Below are 18,022 nucleotides of genomic sequence, written 5' to 3'. Positions count from 1 at the left end.
CACCACAGGCCCAGAACCACTGCAGCCAGCTAGCATGAGCTAAAGCTGCTGAGCTGAAATAAATCCTTCCTCAGTTAAATTGTTTCAGGTGTCACAGCGACAACATCTGTGTAGCACCGTGTTAGTCACTTGTCTTGATGCTGTAACAAAATGTCCGGCAACTGGAGACAGACAGCTCAGCGGTTAAGAAAACACACTGCCTTTCAGAGGACCCAAGCTCACAGAAGCCAGAGTGACTCACAACTGCCTGTAATTCTCACTCCAAAGAGATTCAATGCTTCTATCCTCTGTGTGCACCTGCATTCACGTGCACATACCTACATACCGAGCACATATACTTCCTGAGACCAAAAGTGTGTTTTCTATGTGACCGTAGTCAAATTCACAGTGAAGATTAACCATCACATATAAGGGCCAATAAAGTATTATTAATAATAATAAATCCCCGGCATCTGAAAGTAAATAGTTGTACCACAGTATTCTCAACCAAACATGATTTGGAAAATACAAGCAGCATTCAGTTAAAGCCGTTTTGTGACCATAGTAAAAGACAGAAAAAAGATTTCTGTGTAATTATTTCTGAAACTAGAGATAAGAAAATGTCAAGAACTACAAAAATAATGGAACACCCCCATCTTCTGGCTAATACAGATGTCTACTATACTGTAAAAAAATTTATTTTTAAAATAAAAAGTGTGGTAGTACAGCACTCTGGAGGCAGAGACAGAAAAATCTCCGAGTTCCAGGCTAACCTGGTCTACATGAGTCCCAGGACAGCTATTCCCCTGCTCCCCAACATACACACAAACCCTGTCTCGAAAAAAACAAAAATTTATTTGTGTTTGTGTGTGTGTGTGTGTGTGTGTGTGTGTGTGTGTGTGTGTGTGTGTAGCCAAAGAACAACTGTCTGGAGTTGGTTTTCTCCATCCTCATGGATCCCAGGGGTCATTTAGATTGCACTTTGTCTCCAGCATATGCATCTAATCACAGACTTGCCTTCTCTGTGACTATTCTTGTTCTTTCATCTATGGCCCTATTATTACATTTTATAGTAGCAAATTGATACTTAATTTCTAGGAGGCTGCTATTATGTTTATTACGTTCTGGATTGTCCCATTGATTGGTCTTTTATCCACTTCTGTTTACTTTGAGGTTTTTTTTCCATGCTCCACATTTTCCTCAACTATCTGGTCATCCTTAGCTGTCTTGTACTGTGCATGTGAGAAACCTAACTCATAGCAGATGCAGAGCACATGCTCAAACTATGGGCTCAATATACAGAAAACTGGGAGATTCTAATCTCTGTAGTCAATGTACAGAGCCTTTCCTCTCAAGCACTCTGCCTCTAGAGTTATGGTAGCTGTGCTGATTCTACTCCAAAGGGTTCATTTAACTCACTTGGAGCAAACCTGCTATTTAGGAGATGAGATGACTAGGAAGAAATGCCTTGTAAATTGTTCTTTTGTCATAAAGCCTTTTCATCGAAGACTTTCGAGAGCTATGTTTTGAAAAGCAGCCACAAGATGGTGCACCAGGACAGTGTATGCAACTGTGCTCCCCTTAGCAGAAATTAACTGGGGTCTAGAAACTTGACAGGAATTCTGAGGAGTCCCCAGTATTTCAGGGCAGGAGTGAGGAGTGTATGCTCTCCCTATTGATGAAATATTGTTTAGCTATCTCTTAAGTGCTGTTGACGGGTGGTGTAATCCATTCTGAAGCTCCTTGGCTGTGTTTTAGTTTGAATGGCCTCTGTAGATGTGACAGGAGGTAGTAAGTCTCCTACTATTACTGTGTCAGGACCCATGTGACCTTTGATGTTATTACTGTTTATTTCAGAAAACTGTGGGCCCCAAGATTCAGTATATGTTGGGCTACACTGTGTGAAGTTGTGTCTCTGTATACTCAATTGTTAATTGTGTTCCAGCAGAGAACAAAATGCTGGCAGAATCTTGGTATTGTTAATTCTATGGCCCATCACCTGTCTCATATTCTGTAAATACTTGTTCTTCCTCACCCGCCTAAGGCAGTCTAGAATTGTGTCTGATTGGCTGTAATAAAGAACTGATGGCCAATAGCTGGGCAGGAAGCAGAGGATGGATCTTCCAGACAGAGAAATCAGAGGTGGGTGTGATGGTTTGTATATGCTTGGCCCAAGGAGTGGCAGTTTGGCTCTGTTGAAGTATGTGTGTCACTGTGGGTATGGGCTTTAAGACCCTCATCTTAGCTGCCTGGAAAGGAACACTCTGCTAGCAGGCTTTAGATAAAGATGTTGAGCTCTCAGCTCCTCCTGCACTATGCCTACCTGGATGCTGCCATGCTCTCACCTTGATGATAATGGACTGAACTTCTGAACCTGTAAGCCAGCCCCAATTAAATGTTGTCCTTATAAGAGGTGCTTGCTCATGATGTCTGTTCATAGCAGTAAAACCCTAACTAAGACAGTGGGAAATTCAGCCAGCAAACAGAGGAACCAAGGCAGAGCACAAGAAGTAGACCTGGCCACATGGTCGGATGTAGTACCAGGATTGGGTTAGAGCAGTCAGGAGACTGCCCAGCTTTAAATTATTAATAAGCCTATGCATCATCATATCACTGTTTGGTCCAAGAAAGTCCCCCTAAAAGTACATAAATATTTACAATGTTTATAGCCTCTGGATGAATGGTTTCCTTTATTAATATGTGGTTAATGTTTTTCTGAGTAGTTTTTATTTGAAGTCTACTTATTAATGTGAGAATGATTATACCAGCCTGCTTGTGGCTTCTATTTGCTTGGTGAGCAACAGACTCTAAATTTTTGGTTGTCTTTTCTAGTTATACAAGTTTCTTGTGAGACAAGGGATAATTAGATCTTGTTTTTAAATTCTAGTTAGTCCTTGTGACGGCTAATCTTGGTTATCAATTTGACATACAGGACAAGAGAGAATCTCAACAAAGAAACTGTCTCTGTTTGAGTAGGCTGTGGGTGTGTCAGTAGGGACATTTTCTTGATTGTCAGTTGATATAACAGGGCCCAGCCTACTATGGGCAGCACCATACTTAGGCAGGTGGGGCTAGGTATATGTAAAAGGTAGCTGAGTGGAAATTTCGGAAGTGACCCAGTAATCAGAGTTCCTCTAAGGGCCTTTGTTTTAGTTCATGTCTTCAGGTTCCTAACTCAATCTTCTGCCCTCCTCTCCCAGATGATGGATTGTAGCTGTAAGTTAATAAAACTTCCCTCACCCAGCAACGGAGAACAAACTAGGACAAGCTGTGTCTTTTTACTGATAAGTAAAGGGCATTTCTATCCAACGTGCTGATGATGGCTTTTGCTGTGTTTTATTTTGGTTTTGAGTCTTTCATTTCTACAAACTTCATTGAAAGCATTCCAGTTAGTGACGGGTTTGCTATTACTAATGATTCTATTGGTGGTTGTTCTGGTTGGCTGATTTTTGGTAATTCTTTTTTTCCTCCCCTGGTAATATTGGATGCTTGCTGGTTTGCTGTATTAAGCATGATTATGTCCTTCTCAGTCCCTGCAGCTTGTCTGTCTTCATATGAAGGATATTCTTTCCTGTGTTCTAGTGGGTGAGTCCTGTCTTCATATGAAGGGCATTCTTTCCTGTGTTCTAGTGGGCGAGTCAGTCTGTCTTCAATATGAAGGGCATTCTTTCCTGTGTTCTAGTGGGCGAGTCAGTCTGTTTTCTTCCTTTGTATATACTATTATTTTCAGTTTTTTTCCTTATTTTTGGCTTAGTCACAGTTGTCTGAGCTTGTGCTTGTCTGGAATCTTCCTATTTCTCCTCAATTTTAATAGTGTAATTTGTTGAGTATAATGCTGTTGATAGTTATTTACTTTCAGGACTTGAAATGTATCATTTTCTGCCTTATTGGCTCAATATTTAAGATTGCAGATGACAGATCTGAATGTTATTCTGAATGTTTTTGCCTCTCTGTTTCCCCCTCACAGCTATTTGTATTCTTTGTTTTTATTTTTGACATTTTGACTATGATAAATCATAAAGTTCTTTTTTGGTCAAATCTATTTGGGGTTCCAAATGCTTCCTTTGTTTAACTATTTCTTTTTGTATATTTAAATTCTCAGCTATAATTTCATTAATAGATTGTCTAAACTATTTGAGATGACTTATCCTGTAGATTCTTAGTTTAGTCTCCTGAATGTACCCCATACTTCCTGGAAGTGTGGGTCATGTTCATTAACTGTTCTTACTTTATATATGTCTGTATGTGTTGTTGTTTCAACCTTGTTCTCCATCACTGAGGTTTGTTCTTCAGATTGGTCTTGTCTGGCTGGTGGATTTTGCTGGGTTTTTGTTTGTTTCCATTTCTAGAATGTTTTTTAAGCATTTTGATTTCCTTGCTGATTTTTCCTCTATGTTACTGACTCTTTCATCTACTTTGGTAACTCTGTTGTCTAGATGCTAAGCTGATTTTAACTTTCTTGGCTAGGTCTTGAACCAGGCTCCTTATCTACTCACTTGAGCCCTCAGTCACTGATGTTCAGCTCCTCGCCTTTCCCTTCTGGTACTGCACAGCCATTTGTGTGTAGGGTGTCATAATAGAATGCTACCTCACATTTTTAAAGTTTCTTTGTTGCACTTTGCATATCTTCTGGAGTTTCTGTCCTCTTCTTTGTGGTCCCCTTTCTTCTCATTTGTTTTAAGGTGGCTATTCTTGGTTGAGTTGTCTTCACTTGTATTTATGTTCAGGGGAACACTTGACTGAAGTAGCAATTGTGATGGTTTGTCAGCAGTCCCAGAGTTAGCTTAGTTCTGTCCATCAGGATATGTCTGTGATGCACATAGCTCCTCCCTATTGTGGCACTATAAAAGAACTGCTTAAATGACTAGAGGCCAACAGGATTAAGGTACCAACCTGGTACACTTCAGTAATACCAAGATGTATAGAAGTATATACCTTATATAGCATATGAGACAGTAATTCCAACATCAACTTAGTAATGTGTGACATTAGTTTTGTGTGTTAAGTATAGCTTTAAAAATATTTATTGTTTACAGACTTACTTACAATTTTGTTTCAGAATATAAAAGCTGAAAACTGAAACAAGTTATTGGGTACATAGTAAAAAAGCTATGAGTTGATCCTTGTTTAAGGTTGCTAGTGAGTACCACTAGGTTCATCACACACTTCTGTCTACATCAGTGTATGCTTAAAAATTACTCATAATAGAAAGTTAAATAAAAAGTTCACTTCCACTCTGCTCTACTTTTTCAGGTCTGTGGATTCCCACATATTGCTGTTCTTCTCTAGACAATGGTTCTAGAAGTGAAGCACACATGAAGAGGAATAATGCATATAAAAACTAACTAAATATTCTGTTGCCCAATTATCATCTAATTTTGAAAAATATGAATAATAAGAGAGAATTCCTAGCACATGTTATCAGTACAATATGTTGTTATTATATGAAACCTAAGTATGTAATTCCAGAGAGCAACAATCTGAATGAAGCTACCCTGTAGTAACACTCCTCTCTGGTCATACCGATGTTTTAATAGAAAGCAGAAATTAATAGTGCTATTTACCTTTACTGGATCCTGCTGCAGTAGCTCTATCTGAGTATTCAGAATGAGAAATACCTGATTCTGAGTTTCTTTTCATAACTGTTTGATTTAAAAACTTCCTGGGTCCTAAATAAAAGACTGTAAATTTCTGGTGAATATCAAGACCAACTGGAAAGAAAAAAAAGTATATGCAAATGCTTATTAAAATCATACTAAGTCCTTACATAAAGTTATTTCTTTTTATATATAGTTATAGCACTAGAGCTAAGGAATACAGAAAATTAAAATGTTTTGAAAAGATTAAAATATGACAAATGAAAAAGTACATATCTATCTTAATAAGAGTTAAAATTCTATAACTGAAATTTAACCGTCTTAGAAAACAATGGTTTATTAGTAAACAAACAGAACTGAATTATGCTATCTATGTAAATGAAGTTATCCTCAATGTTTATTCATGGTAAGTATATCATTATTCTGTACTAGCTAGCATAAAGGAAATAATTCTTAAATGCTGTCACATTTTTATATTGCTATCTCCATTATTTCAACTAACTTACCATAATCAGAACTAATTAGATTTATGCTGAGATCTTCTGATTTAAGAGCTCTCTTCACATCAATTTTTTTAACCCAATTGCCACTTTTTAACAAGACAGAATCCCTGAAAAACAATAATGTATAATTTAACATGATCCAAACACTAGAAGAACTAATATATTGATTTCAAGGATTAGTTTTTCTTAAGATAGGTCCTGAATAGTAGCAGACAATTACTGAAAACTACTTTCACCAAATTCTAGGAGGAAGATTAATGTATCAGTGGAGATTTGTTTGTTTGTTTGTTTGTCTCCTCAAACTTGCTATGTAACTAAGAATGACCTCAAACTCCTGATCCTCCTGCCTCCACCTCCCAAGTGCTGGGAATATAGGTATGTTTGACCACAAACAACAGTGCAACTACCTTGACCCAAATTATTTTACCAATAGTTGATCCCAAGTTGCACTGACTCATTTGAGGCCAAATGAAAATATATAGTTGTTATCAGTAAGACATGAGTTGCTTCTGAATCAATACAACTTAAGTATGATTGTGTACAATCACTTCAACAATCTTTAAAATTGAATTTGAAATAGTTTGTATCTGATATAGTAACAGACAAACAAGAAAACACTATTATTGAACTGAATTCATTCTCATAGTCTCCAGAAATAAGGATTTGTAGAATGGCATGTTCTAAGTGTGCCAGGGTTAGTTGGAGAAGGGCAGTTACTGTGAGAAGAATGTCCTGTTGCTTGGCTCTTTAGGGATCTTGCATGCATCCTCCTATATCCAGACAACTAGGAGGGCCGGGATTTGGAGTCTCTGCCATTCCTGAACTTAGTACCGTAGTAGCAGTGAGTGCATGCACTGGCATGAGAACACTTAGGGTCAACTTTGTTGTCAACTAGTTACTACTAGATGCTGGCAAATGTGACTAAAACCTTTGTCTCAGTGTTCTTCTCTAAAAAATGTGAATTATGATGCACTTATCTCATAATAAAAATACTAAGCAATTCATTATTTGGAGTACTAAGTACTAAAAAAAGGGCTAGCAACCACACAAATTATATCTTTAGAGTTTATTTATAACATTCTGAGGGGAAAAACAGTATCTAACAACAGCTGAAGAGAAAATGATGAAATGGCACACAAGAGGACTAGGCATGTAGAGGGGTCTTTCCTAAATGGTTGATCTGATTGCCTGTATTCTGAAATGGAATGATGCTGTAATACTGTAATTGAGTTACAGTGGCTATTTACATGTTAATTTGGAGAAGGATTATATTCTGAGTTGAGTAGAAGACTATATTCAAGGAATAGTAAGGCCATAAAGAAAAAAAAGCAGCAGAATCAGAAAGGCCCCAGAGTCCATCTGTTCTCTTGTTACAAATCCCTCCATGGTGACAGACTTTATACTTTCTTCGTTTAATTCTAAATAGAATGACCTAAAGCAACACATCCAAAGTTAGTATTGTTCTTCCTTCTCTTGGGGAAAATTTGCCCCACTGTTACATCAGGAAACTGTAATTCAATTGATTAGTGATGATCTAATTACTATACCTTCTAGTAATAATTTCATTACAATATGTTTAAAAATAAAGTCAAGTAGCTATTTCATAATTACTCACATAATTTTGTGCTTAAAAATGACCTGGTTATCTGCATCGCCTATGATTAAGGAGGCATAGTGAAAGTCTGGTGCTGTTCTTTTAGTCTGCAGCTGCTCAAAGTTTCTTAATATAATGGTCACCAGTATCTCTGCCTTGGTATCACTGTATCTTGCAATCTTCAAAAAACAGAATAAGTATTAAATGCTTTAGAATAATCTCATTATTCATACTCCACTTCAATTGTAGTAATGGAAAGCTTTACTTTTAAAGACAGTCAAAATACGTAAGGAAGAGAATATTCACCTGCTCTACCTCAAGCTCATACTTTGGCAGATACGTCACAGCTTCTTTTATCTGGGTCCCAAATGGCGGGTGCCTATTTAAAATCTAAGCATATTTACATCATTATACACTTATCACAAACACTTAAAACTTGTATTGAAATATTTCTTAGACTTCACAGGTTTAATAAGGTTTCTCACCACAAACCTCTGTAATTGAAATATTTATGACTATAAAGAAGAAAATATTTTTGTGTGTGCTATATATGGTCATGTATGTTCATACATGTGTCTGTGCATGGTGAGGAGACCAGAGATCAACACTGGGCGTCTTCCTCAGTTGCTCACCACCTTTGTTCTTAGGAGACAAGTGGCACCCAGTGCCCAATGACTGCACTGGACCACAAGACCACCACAGCCAGATCTTCCTGCTTTCAGCTCCTAAGAGCTGGAGGTATAGGCATGTGACTCTGAGTTTAGTTTCTGACATGGATGCTGGGCTCTGAATTTGGATCCTCTGGCTTCTGTAGCATGAAATTTACCGACTGAGCCATCTCTCACATCCAAACAAATAGTTTTTAATAGAAATGAAGACATTACACACTGGGAATTAATAGAATTCAGTGATTCTGAAGACATTACACACAGTAAATTAAATAGAATTCAGTGATTCTGGGAACAAAGAATACTACATACCAGTTCAAGTTCTCTTGCATTTGCTTCTTCTATTTTTTTAAAAGAAGTCAACCCTGCATTTACCATGGTATTTGACAATGATATGCCTGTGGGAAATTAATCAAAGGGCAGTTTTTAAGTTGTTTTAAATGACATCTAAACAACTACATTAGTAAATACTTCTTTTAGCTTGAGATGTAGGTTGGTGGTAGAACACTTACCTAGCACATGGGAGAGCCTAGTGTCAATCCCCAGGGATGCAAAAATTAGTTGCAAATCAACCCCTTTAAAAAGATTCAGTCAAACATCTAAGGGCTGTAGTATGTCTGTTGCTGAGTATGTCCTCTGAAGACTGTGTCCGAAGTCACTGCCCCTCACTGTGGCAGTGCTGAGCAGTTGGAAGACTTGGAAGGTAGGTCCCGTGGGAAGTTACTAGAACTCTGGGCTTCTACCTTCCTAAGTGGACTTGACCAACATAACCACTTCCATTTAGTGTCCTGCCCCACACCTCATACTGAGTGTTCCTCAGTCACATTTGTTATTCTTTTATTTATTTTATTTTGTTCATTTTCCCTTTGGAAGACTTTTTTGTTTATGCTTTCAGAAACTATAATTTAAAATTCATATCCTCTTATGATAAATTTATGCAAATCCTGTTTAATGAATACTTTAAGAATTGTGTGATTCAAAAACATGACCTACTTTTCTAAGATATGCATTACTGATGAAGGTGTGCCAGACATCTGGTTTTTTTTGGTCTTAGGAGTCTCTCTTATTCATTCTTGAATCATACCTTCTAGTATAAAAAATTGCTTAATATTCCTTTGTTTCCTTCAAACCCATTTCTGAGTTTTATTTTATTTTGTTTAAATCACTATTCAAGTCAAGTTTTATTATCTTGTGTTTCTCATGATTCTTGGTATGAACTTAAATTTTATCTTCTGTTTAGATTCTCTCAAGTTTGGTTTTTAGACTCACTTCCTCTTTTATGTTCAGTGGTGCTGAGTACTATGTGAAAGCGGATTGGTGTTTCATAAATGTGGGAAAGACAGAATACAACAGATACCCATGCTATCGCTACTCTAGAAAGCCACAAAGAGCAGCCTGAGCAGAATAAAACTTATCAGATGCCATTTAACTAACTTCAAATCTTTCTGTAAGATGCTGTTTTCTAAATTGTATGGGACTTCCATTTCAAATCTAGAGGGCTTGTCATTATAGACGACAGGACATTTAAGCCTTCAGTGTGATGGCTAATCTTCACTGTTAATTTGACTAGATCAAGAATCACCTAGGAAGAGCTGAGCATCGCCCTGGTGGGTGAGAGCAGAGGTCCGGCTGCTCTTCCAGAAAACTCGGTTTCAATCCCCAGCACTCACTTGGCGGCTAACAACTATGTGTAACTACAGTCTCAGGGGAGCCAACACCCTCCTCTACCTCCAGGGGGCACTGCATGCATGTGGTACACAGACACACGGACAAACCACCCCAAACACACAAAATATAAAAACCCAAAACAAAACACCTAGGATACACATCTATGGGTGTGTCCATGATGGTAATTCCAGAGAGGCTTAACTGAAGAAGAAAGACCCACTATGAATGCAGGTGGTACTGTCACATAGTCCAGGGTCCTACACTGAATAAAAAGGAGAGGAAAAAACAAGCCAGCCTGGCACCACATTTGTCTTTCTCGTTTCCTGATTGCAGATGCCATGTGAGCAGCCACACCACACTCTGCTGCCATCAAACCATGAGCCACAATAAAGTCTCCTTTCTTAAGTTGCTATTGTCAGTTGTTTTGACACAGCAATGAGATAAGAAGCTAATACAGTGACCTTTCCCAACAGGAATCCCTACTTGGTTTTGGCTTTACTAGTGAATCCCACCATAACCCCAGCTCCCAGAACGTTCTGGCCAGCTCTGTTACTCCCACTGACTTTGAATTTCACAGAAATTAAAAAGTAGGACTTGCAGAGCATGGCAGCTCAGAGTTCTAATCCCAGCACTGAAGAGGCAGGAGGATCTCTGTGAGTTTGAGGCCAGCCTGGTCTATATAGTGAGGAATAAGCCACCCAGAGAGACAGACAGAGACAGAGAGATTTAAAAAATCTTGCTCTAGATCTTTGTTCAAAAATAAGAAAGCTGTGGTTGAAGGGAAGGCTCAGTGGCTAAGAGCATGAACTGCTCTTCAGAGGACCTGAGTTTGGTTCCCAGCACCCATGCTGGGCAGTTCACAGCTGTATATACTCCCCTTCTAGGGCACCTGACACTAGGCACTCTCCTCTGTAATCCAAGGGCACCTGCAAACATGTATCAAATATATATATGATAAATACTAGTTTTAAAAAGGCTGTGATAGCGAATGCTTGTGATTTCAACCCCCAGGAGACTGAGGCAGGAGGATCCCAAATTCCCAAAAGCAGACTTAGCCGTATAGCTGTTTTCGTTAAAAAACAGAAGAAACAAAAGGGTCGTGGAATACTCGGTACAGCTTGTCTGGACCTGGGTCTGATCTTTAGCATTTAAAAACAAACAAACTCAAAGCAACCAAATGGCAATCCCTAAAGATTCATCACATAGGTTTTTGTTTGGCTAGGTGTTTTTGGCATTTGTTTGTTTTTCTGGTTTTGTTTTTTTGGGATCTTTTGAGACAACGTTACTCTGTGTAGCACAGGCTGTCCTGAAACTTACTTTGTAAATCAAGATGGCCTCAAACTCAGACATTTGCCTACCTCTGCCTCTAAGTGCTAGGATTAAAAGCATGCACCACCATGCACAGCTGTTTGGCTTGTTTTGAGACAGGATCTCATGTACTAATAGTTCAGACTGTCCTTAAACTTATTACCATAACAAATATTGGCCTTAAACTCCTGGTCCTTAGGCTTCTGTATCCAGAGTGCTGGGATTATAGGAGTATAATGTCTGTCAATGTCTGTCTGTCTGTCTGTCTGTCTCTCTGGCTGGCTTATTCCTCACTATATAGACCAGGCTGGCCTCAAACTCACAGAGATCCTCCTGCCTCTTCAGTGCTGGGATTAGAACTCTGAGCTGCCATGCTCTGCAAGTCCTACTTTTTAATACTCCTACTCCTATGCCACAGCAGCTTCCATTATATATACTTTTTAATGTTCCCAAGACATTAATGTTCCCAAGACAAAACAAAACTAATGAGGCTGTCGATCTTGGCATTATTTAGGAAGTAAGGTCACAAAGTCAAGATAAGAAACTGAAAAAAAAATACCAGAATTCTTCAGTCAGGGTCCAGTTTTTATGGCATGTTGCAGTATTTTAGGGCATGCCCTGCACTACATCCTAACAAAAAGTAGCCAGGAACAGCCTTCTGTCTGCAGAAGTGCTATGACAGACACTAATATCCTGCTGTTACTGAAAACAGAAATAATTAAGGTACAAATAAATGAATTAATTTTCTAGTGTACACAAGGCCCTGGGTCTGATCTTGACAGGTTTACATCGTGTCATTAGGGACACAGTGAATTATTAATTACAGTAGACATAATAGTCCACGGCCATCTAATTACTAAGATAAAATTTACTGTCAATATAAAAAAAAGTTTCAAAATGCAAAGTTTAAAATTAGATTTTGTAACAGAATTTTCCCCTAATTAATTAAAATAATAAATACAAGAAGTCAATCAGTGGGCGAGAAGGAGGCAGGACTTCCAGGTATGAGAGAGGAAGAGGAGAGGAAGGAGAAGGGGAGGAAGGAGAAGGGGAGGAAGGAGAAGGGGAGGAAGGAGGAGGGGAGGAAAGAGGAGGGAATTTCCTTTTGGTCGGTGGAAGCAAGGTACACGCTATGTAGACTGGTGGCTGTTAGTTCAGTGGCAGAATCCAGCAGGATCTGCCTCCAGAAGATTTCTTACTTAGAATAGTTGGGGAATTTAGGATGCCAGGTTCTGCGCCCAGCGATTGTGTCATCTGCTGGTTCTAAACTAAGATTGTCTGGTGTTTCCCTTCCGCAGTGATTCAACTGAGCTCCAGGGAAAGGTTGCCCTGGCAGAGTGTGGGTGTGCGATTTTGAAGCTCTGGAGAGGCACAGCCAGCTTTGAAGGGAAACCTGCGGTCTCAGTGCCAGGCTAGGAGCAGACTGAGACCACTGGCCAGTGCCTAGCTGGTGATAGTGTAGATTGTTCTTTAATATTACATGCTACTAGATTTCTCATGTATTTTTGTATTTGGTTTAACCATTCAGTTGGTGTACAATAACTGATTGATTTGCATTTGTTTATATTTGTGTGTGTATGTGTGTGGAACACATGTGTTGAGGTCAGAGGAGCAGGTTCTCTCTTTGCACCATGTGGCTCTGAAGGACTGAACTCAGGTCATAAGGCATGGCAGCAAGCACCTGTACCCAGAGCCACCTCATCAGCCGCTCTCACTGGTGATCATGAAAGTAAGAGCAAATAAAACTCCAGTTCTTGAATATAAGTACAGTACTTTAAAAAGGCATATTTTCCTTAAAAATGTACAACCATCATAAAATAATATTATTAATAGTAAAATATAAAAGAAATTGCAGACGATGGCAAACAGCCTGTCTGTCTTGACACCTACCAATTTTATCCAGCTGTTTAGATACATGTTGAGAGTTTTCCCAGAGTTTACACTTAAAACATTTAGCTAAAATCACACTGTTTAAAAGCACAGCAAACTTCTTTTTCTGAGCAGCCACAAAATCTGACAACCCTAAAAGAAAAGTTTCCAATATTAAATATAGTACATTAATTTACTGGAAAAATGTTGAAAATCCATTAATGATTTAACATACATCTTGCAATTCGTGAGCCGTTTCTGAAAATCTTCGAGGTATCTTGTGTCAAAGCAAAGTCTTGTATAGGAATGCATCCTAGCTGAGCCTGAATAAGACTGGGAAACATAGTTCATTATTTCCTTTAAAGACTGCAGTCACACAGGACGCGACATGGACGGACTGAGCATTGCTTAGGATTTCTCTCTGCCTTGCTCTGTACAGCGCTATGACATTCTGTTGGTCTCACTATTGTTGCAGATAACTTTTGACTTCCCTTTCCCAACCACAAAAATTGAGTTTTCATTATCTCGTTATACTTTTTAATTAAGTCAGTTTCTCTATGACTCAGAAATCTCAAAATCTTTAGCAAAGAACTGATGAAGTAGTGGATGGGGTGCTTTTGAATGCTGCATGAAGGTCATTGGGATATTTGTTAAATTACTAGAGCAAACTACCTTTAGAGTCACATTTACATTAATAACAATGCTTTATTAGTAAGTAGAACACTTTTAAAAATCATGCTTTCCTGTTGGAAACCATATCATAACCAGCAGCAATAAAGCAGGATGGTAGAGAGGCAGAGAAAGGTGGATCTCGACGAATTCGAGGCCAGCCTGGTCTACACAGTGAGTTCTAAGATATCCAGAGCTACATAAAGAGACCTTGACTCAAGAAAAATTTAAACTGTAATGCACCATGAGTTTACTTTCTGGTGTTGTCTACACTCTCAGGAGAGGTGCAAGGCAGGTAAGTAAGGACTGGTTGGGGTGAGTGTACGCATGACTGGGGTAAGTACTGATTCAGTGAGGACTGGTTTCCACATATGGAAACTGGCTTTGATACAAATAGTGTATTAGTCAGTGTTGTATGGTTCCATACTGTATCCTAACAGTCCACCGAACAGACACCTGTTAGAGTCAGTAGTGAGTGCTGAAGAGGGAAGACTCAGTAACTAGAGCTGTGAGACAGAGTGGGATGAAAAGCTTACAACTTACAGCACATTTCAAAGCTAACATGATTAACATCTACTTGGTGATCAGATGTGAAGTTCAGGAAAGCAAGGGATGTAAGAGAGCTGTGAAAGTTGAGCAGTCAGATATCAGCAGGTGCTCACCACCTATATGTAAACTTTGAATTAGGGGAACACATCTGCATACATGCACGCCATCTTTTTTTGACTACACTCAAGTAAGATGCAATATATATAGTATATAATATATAATATAATATATATAATATATAATACATGTGAAACTAACTGTAAAGCTGACAACTTTCAAGTTCATTGCTGTAAGAAAAAGAATATATCACCTAATTTAAGGTAGGCTTGGTAGACGTGCTTCAGATACAAATATAGTATTCTTAAGATGTCTGTGAAAAAATATCTTGATCTGATTTGACATAGAAATGGACACAACAGAGTATACCCACCAAGTCAAGAGTTTTACTTCTAGGTTAGTTCTCACACAGCAACACCTTGGCCAAGCCATTGTGCATCTGAATGTCATTTCATCTGCGCAATAGCAAGACTGGACCACATGATCTACAGCTTCTGAAGCTGTCTGAATTGCCTCAGAAACATAACTAAGAAAGAGCATTAAGTTCTGTTCCAAGCTACACATCTACATGAAGAATTGCAGTGAGAAGACTATTATAAATATCTGGGACATAAAATTGACTAAGAGGTTGAAAAGTATCTTAAAGGAAAAAAAAAAACTTCCCTAGCATAAAAAGAAAAGAGTTAGTTCCTGAGTTAACTGGCCTTACTAGGCTACATTAAAAAATCATTTTACTGGCCAGGAATCATGGTGGCCCACCCATTCAATTCTATCACTTGGAAGGCTGAGGCAGCCTGATCTCTGTAGGTATGACGCTAGCCTCATACAGAACAGGTTCCAGAACAATCAAGGCTACACAGAGAGACCAGTCTCAAAACAAAATGAAAACAAAACTAATAAAAAAACAAAGAAACTTTTTACCTTGAATCATATCATTTAAATCAAAAGACCTAAGTACCAAGGCTTAAATACCCAGAAAATCAACACTGATCACAAAAAAGTATATAGTTCATTTTCAGTTACAAACTGGGCAAAAGTCACAGCCTAGCCATATGCCTATAAATCTAGTTGTTGCCTGTGAACTCCCCACTCTTGACACTAACCATCCACTCAGTGACTCATGCTCTTGGGAATTCTCTCACTGCTTGTCTCTCCTAGAATCCGTTACTGTTGATTAACATTAGTAGTTGTGTTTTAATGATGTCAACTGTTTTCATGCACACTTTATCCACGCTAACTTGAGATCCCAATTAACATAAACATATTTTCTTTCTAACTGTCTGCTTTGCCTCAACAGAATATACTGTGGACAAGTGACTTTTTTAGTTAAATTTTTTTTTGTTTCTGTCTTTGCTTGCCTGACTTTTCTCCTCTGTCCCTTCTCTTCCCTTCCCTCCCCCAGGCTCACAGATTATCTTATATAAAGTCAGAAAGTTCTTGGAAATTGATTTAACATATAATTCTGATTCCTTATTTTTCTACAAACACATTATTTTTTAAAGTTAATTTTTTTTAAATTAAAGGAAATATATCTTAAAACTGAAGAGGAAGCTGGACATGGTAGCTCACACCAGCAATCAATTTCGGCACATAGGAGGCTATGGCAGAAAAAGTGTGAATTTTAAGAACAGCTGGAACTATATATGGAGACTTTGTCTTAAAAAAAAGAAAAGAAAAGCCCTCATATATATGAATCACAAACCAGTATGTAGTATTTTAGTTCATCAGAAAATAAATTTTTATTACCAGTTTACTTTCATTTCTCTTGTTTTAATTCTCCCTTCCATTGGAAATCTGTAAATAAAACAGACAGAAAACTTTTATTATTAACTAATAAAACCTCTCAAGTTCTATAAAGCCTATGTAATTTCTGTACCTGATAGTTATCCGGTTTGGGTCTTTGTTTAAAGTGTTCAGTGTTCTCTTTTCGCTTATCCTCAGCTGCACATCTAGAAACTCATCGCAGCTGGATATCATTGAAATCTGTAACATTTTAGCATTTGTCAAGTTAACAAATCACATCTAAACATTTTTTACTCACTTTCTCTGAATATACTTATTTTTCATGCTGCCTAGAGACACCCTGGCTCTGTTTGTTAGCAAAGCAGAACTTAAAGCTGGCTTTATACATTTTACTTCTTTAAGGACTCGTTCACTAACAAACACTTAGAAACAGCTTCTACGTGCCAGACATTGTGACTACGGATAGTGTGATCAGCGATCAGAATGATATCACTCAGATTGTAACAATGGCCAAGAGCAGGTGTCTCTCCTCAGTGCAGCGAGGGGCACAGTGCAGGCTGCTCTTCTTTCTGCCTGTCACGGCTGCTGCTGCTCATCCTTTTGTAGTTTGCAAATCACCATCCCAATGATTTAGCAATGGAAAGATGCTTTTAAAATCAAGAAATTTGGATTTGTACACTAGCTCTAGGAGACAGAACTAGGTGTTGTAAATCTCTCATGCAGTAAACTCAGTGACATGGTGTTGACACTGAATATTTGTTAATCTCAATTTCTGAGAAGATAATATTTACATAGAAATACAAATCTTTTACTTTATCAAAGTTTGTTCACATGACTCCTTAATAATAACCAGAATTTTACTGTGCAGTCTTTAATAAAATAATTACTGTGGTAACTAATTGATAATTAAAATTAAAGTATATGGTTCAAAATTAAGAATAAATATCTTCTACCAATCTCTTCTTTATACTCAAGTCTCCAGCAGAAGTGTGTGGTCTGTTCATTACGATAGCTGCAAAACTGCTTCCATTGTTGATCTCTAAGCACAATCTGTTTACTGGTCCCATTTTCTCCAGAACCAGCTTCCCCACTGGCTATAACAGCACTATTGCCACTGTTACTGCTATGCTTAGGCAAATAATTTAGGGAAGGGATGCAGGCCCAGGGTACACAGCAACATGCTGTCGTGTTCTGTGCATGAATGTCATGTCATTCACTCATGGCAGACTCTCCTAATATATTAGGATATACTCGAAGTAATCATCATTATCAAGTAAGTTGTAAAATAGTTGCCACACCTATTTGTATATACATTTTCTTAGCTTTGGTGAGAAATACAAATGAAAATAAAATGTATTCTTAGAAGTTAAATTCTCTATCTCATGATCAGAGGGAGACATAACCATTAAAATGATTTCTCCTTTCTGCTCATTCAATTTTAAGTTATAGGAGACATATAAATGTCTCCCAACCAGAGCTCCCAGGGTCTAAACCACCAGCCTGGGAGCACATAGGGAGGGACCCATGGCTCCAGCTGTATGGGTAGGGGAGGATGGCCTTGTCAGCATGGGTGGGAAAGGATCCTTGGTCCCATGAAGGCTGGATGCCCAGTGGGGGGAATTTGAGGGTGGGGAGGTGGGGGTGGGGGTGGGGTAGGTGTGGGCACATCCTCATAGAAGCAGGAGGAGGGGGGATGGAATAGGGAGTTCCTGGGTGGGGGGGGATGGGGTAAGGGGATAACATCTGAAATGTAAATAAAATATCCAATAAAAAATAAAAAATAAATGAGTTGTCTCTCCAGTATTATTTTATTCTATA

At 38.4% G+C, this 18,022-nt stretch overlaps 1 protein-coding gene across 2 annotated transcripts in view; it reads right to left on the bottom strand.

Moving 5' to 3' along the window:
- Positions 1-18,022, bottom strand: part of Hfm1 (helicase for meiosis 1) — an 80,825-nt gene that overhangs the window by 19,662 nt on the left and 43,141 nt on the right. For both annotated transcript variants that reach the window (XM_076937809.1, XM_076937808.1), the window contains 9 exons: positions 16,338-16,444; positions 16,208-16,255; positions 13,422-13,519; positions 13,208-13,339; positions 8,654-8,739; positions 7,980-8,063; positions 7,695-7,852; positions 6,083-6,186; positions 5,544-5,690 (listed from right to left, as the gene is read on the bottom strand). In XM_076937809.1, the coding sequence (XP_076793924.1) occupies positions 5,544-5,690; positions 6,083-6,186; positions 7,695-7,852; positions 7,980-8,063; positions 8,654-8,739; positions 13,208-13,339; positions 13,422-13,519; positions 16,208-16,255; positions 16,338-16,444 (964 nt within the window). The remainder of the gene's footprint in view (positions 1-5,543; positions 5,691-6,082; positions 6,187-7,694; positions 7,853-7,979; positions 8,064-8,653; positions 8,740-13,207; positions 13,340-13,421; positions 13,520-16,207; positions 16,256-16,337; positions 16,445-18,022) is intronic.

The sequence above is a fragment of the Arvicanthis niloticus genome, chromosome 7, assembly GCF_011762505.2.
Source record: "Arvicanthis niloticus isolate mArvNil1 chromosome 7, mArvNil1.pat.X, whole genome shotgun sequence".
Lineage (NCBI taxonomy): Eukaryota > Metazoa > Chordata > Mammalia > Rodentia > Muridae > Arvicanthis > Arvicanthis niloticus.
The sequence above is the reverse complement of the archived record's forward strand: the minus strand, read 5'-3'. Positions and strand labels throughout refer to the sequence as shown.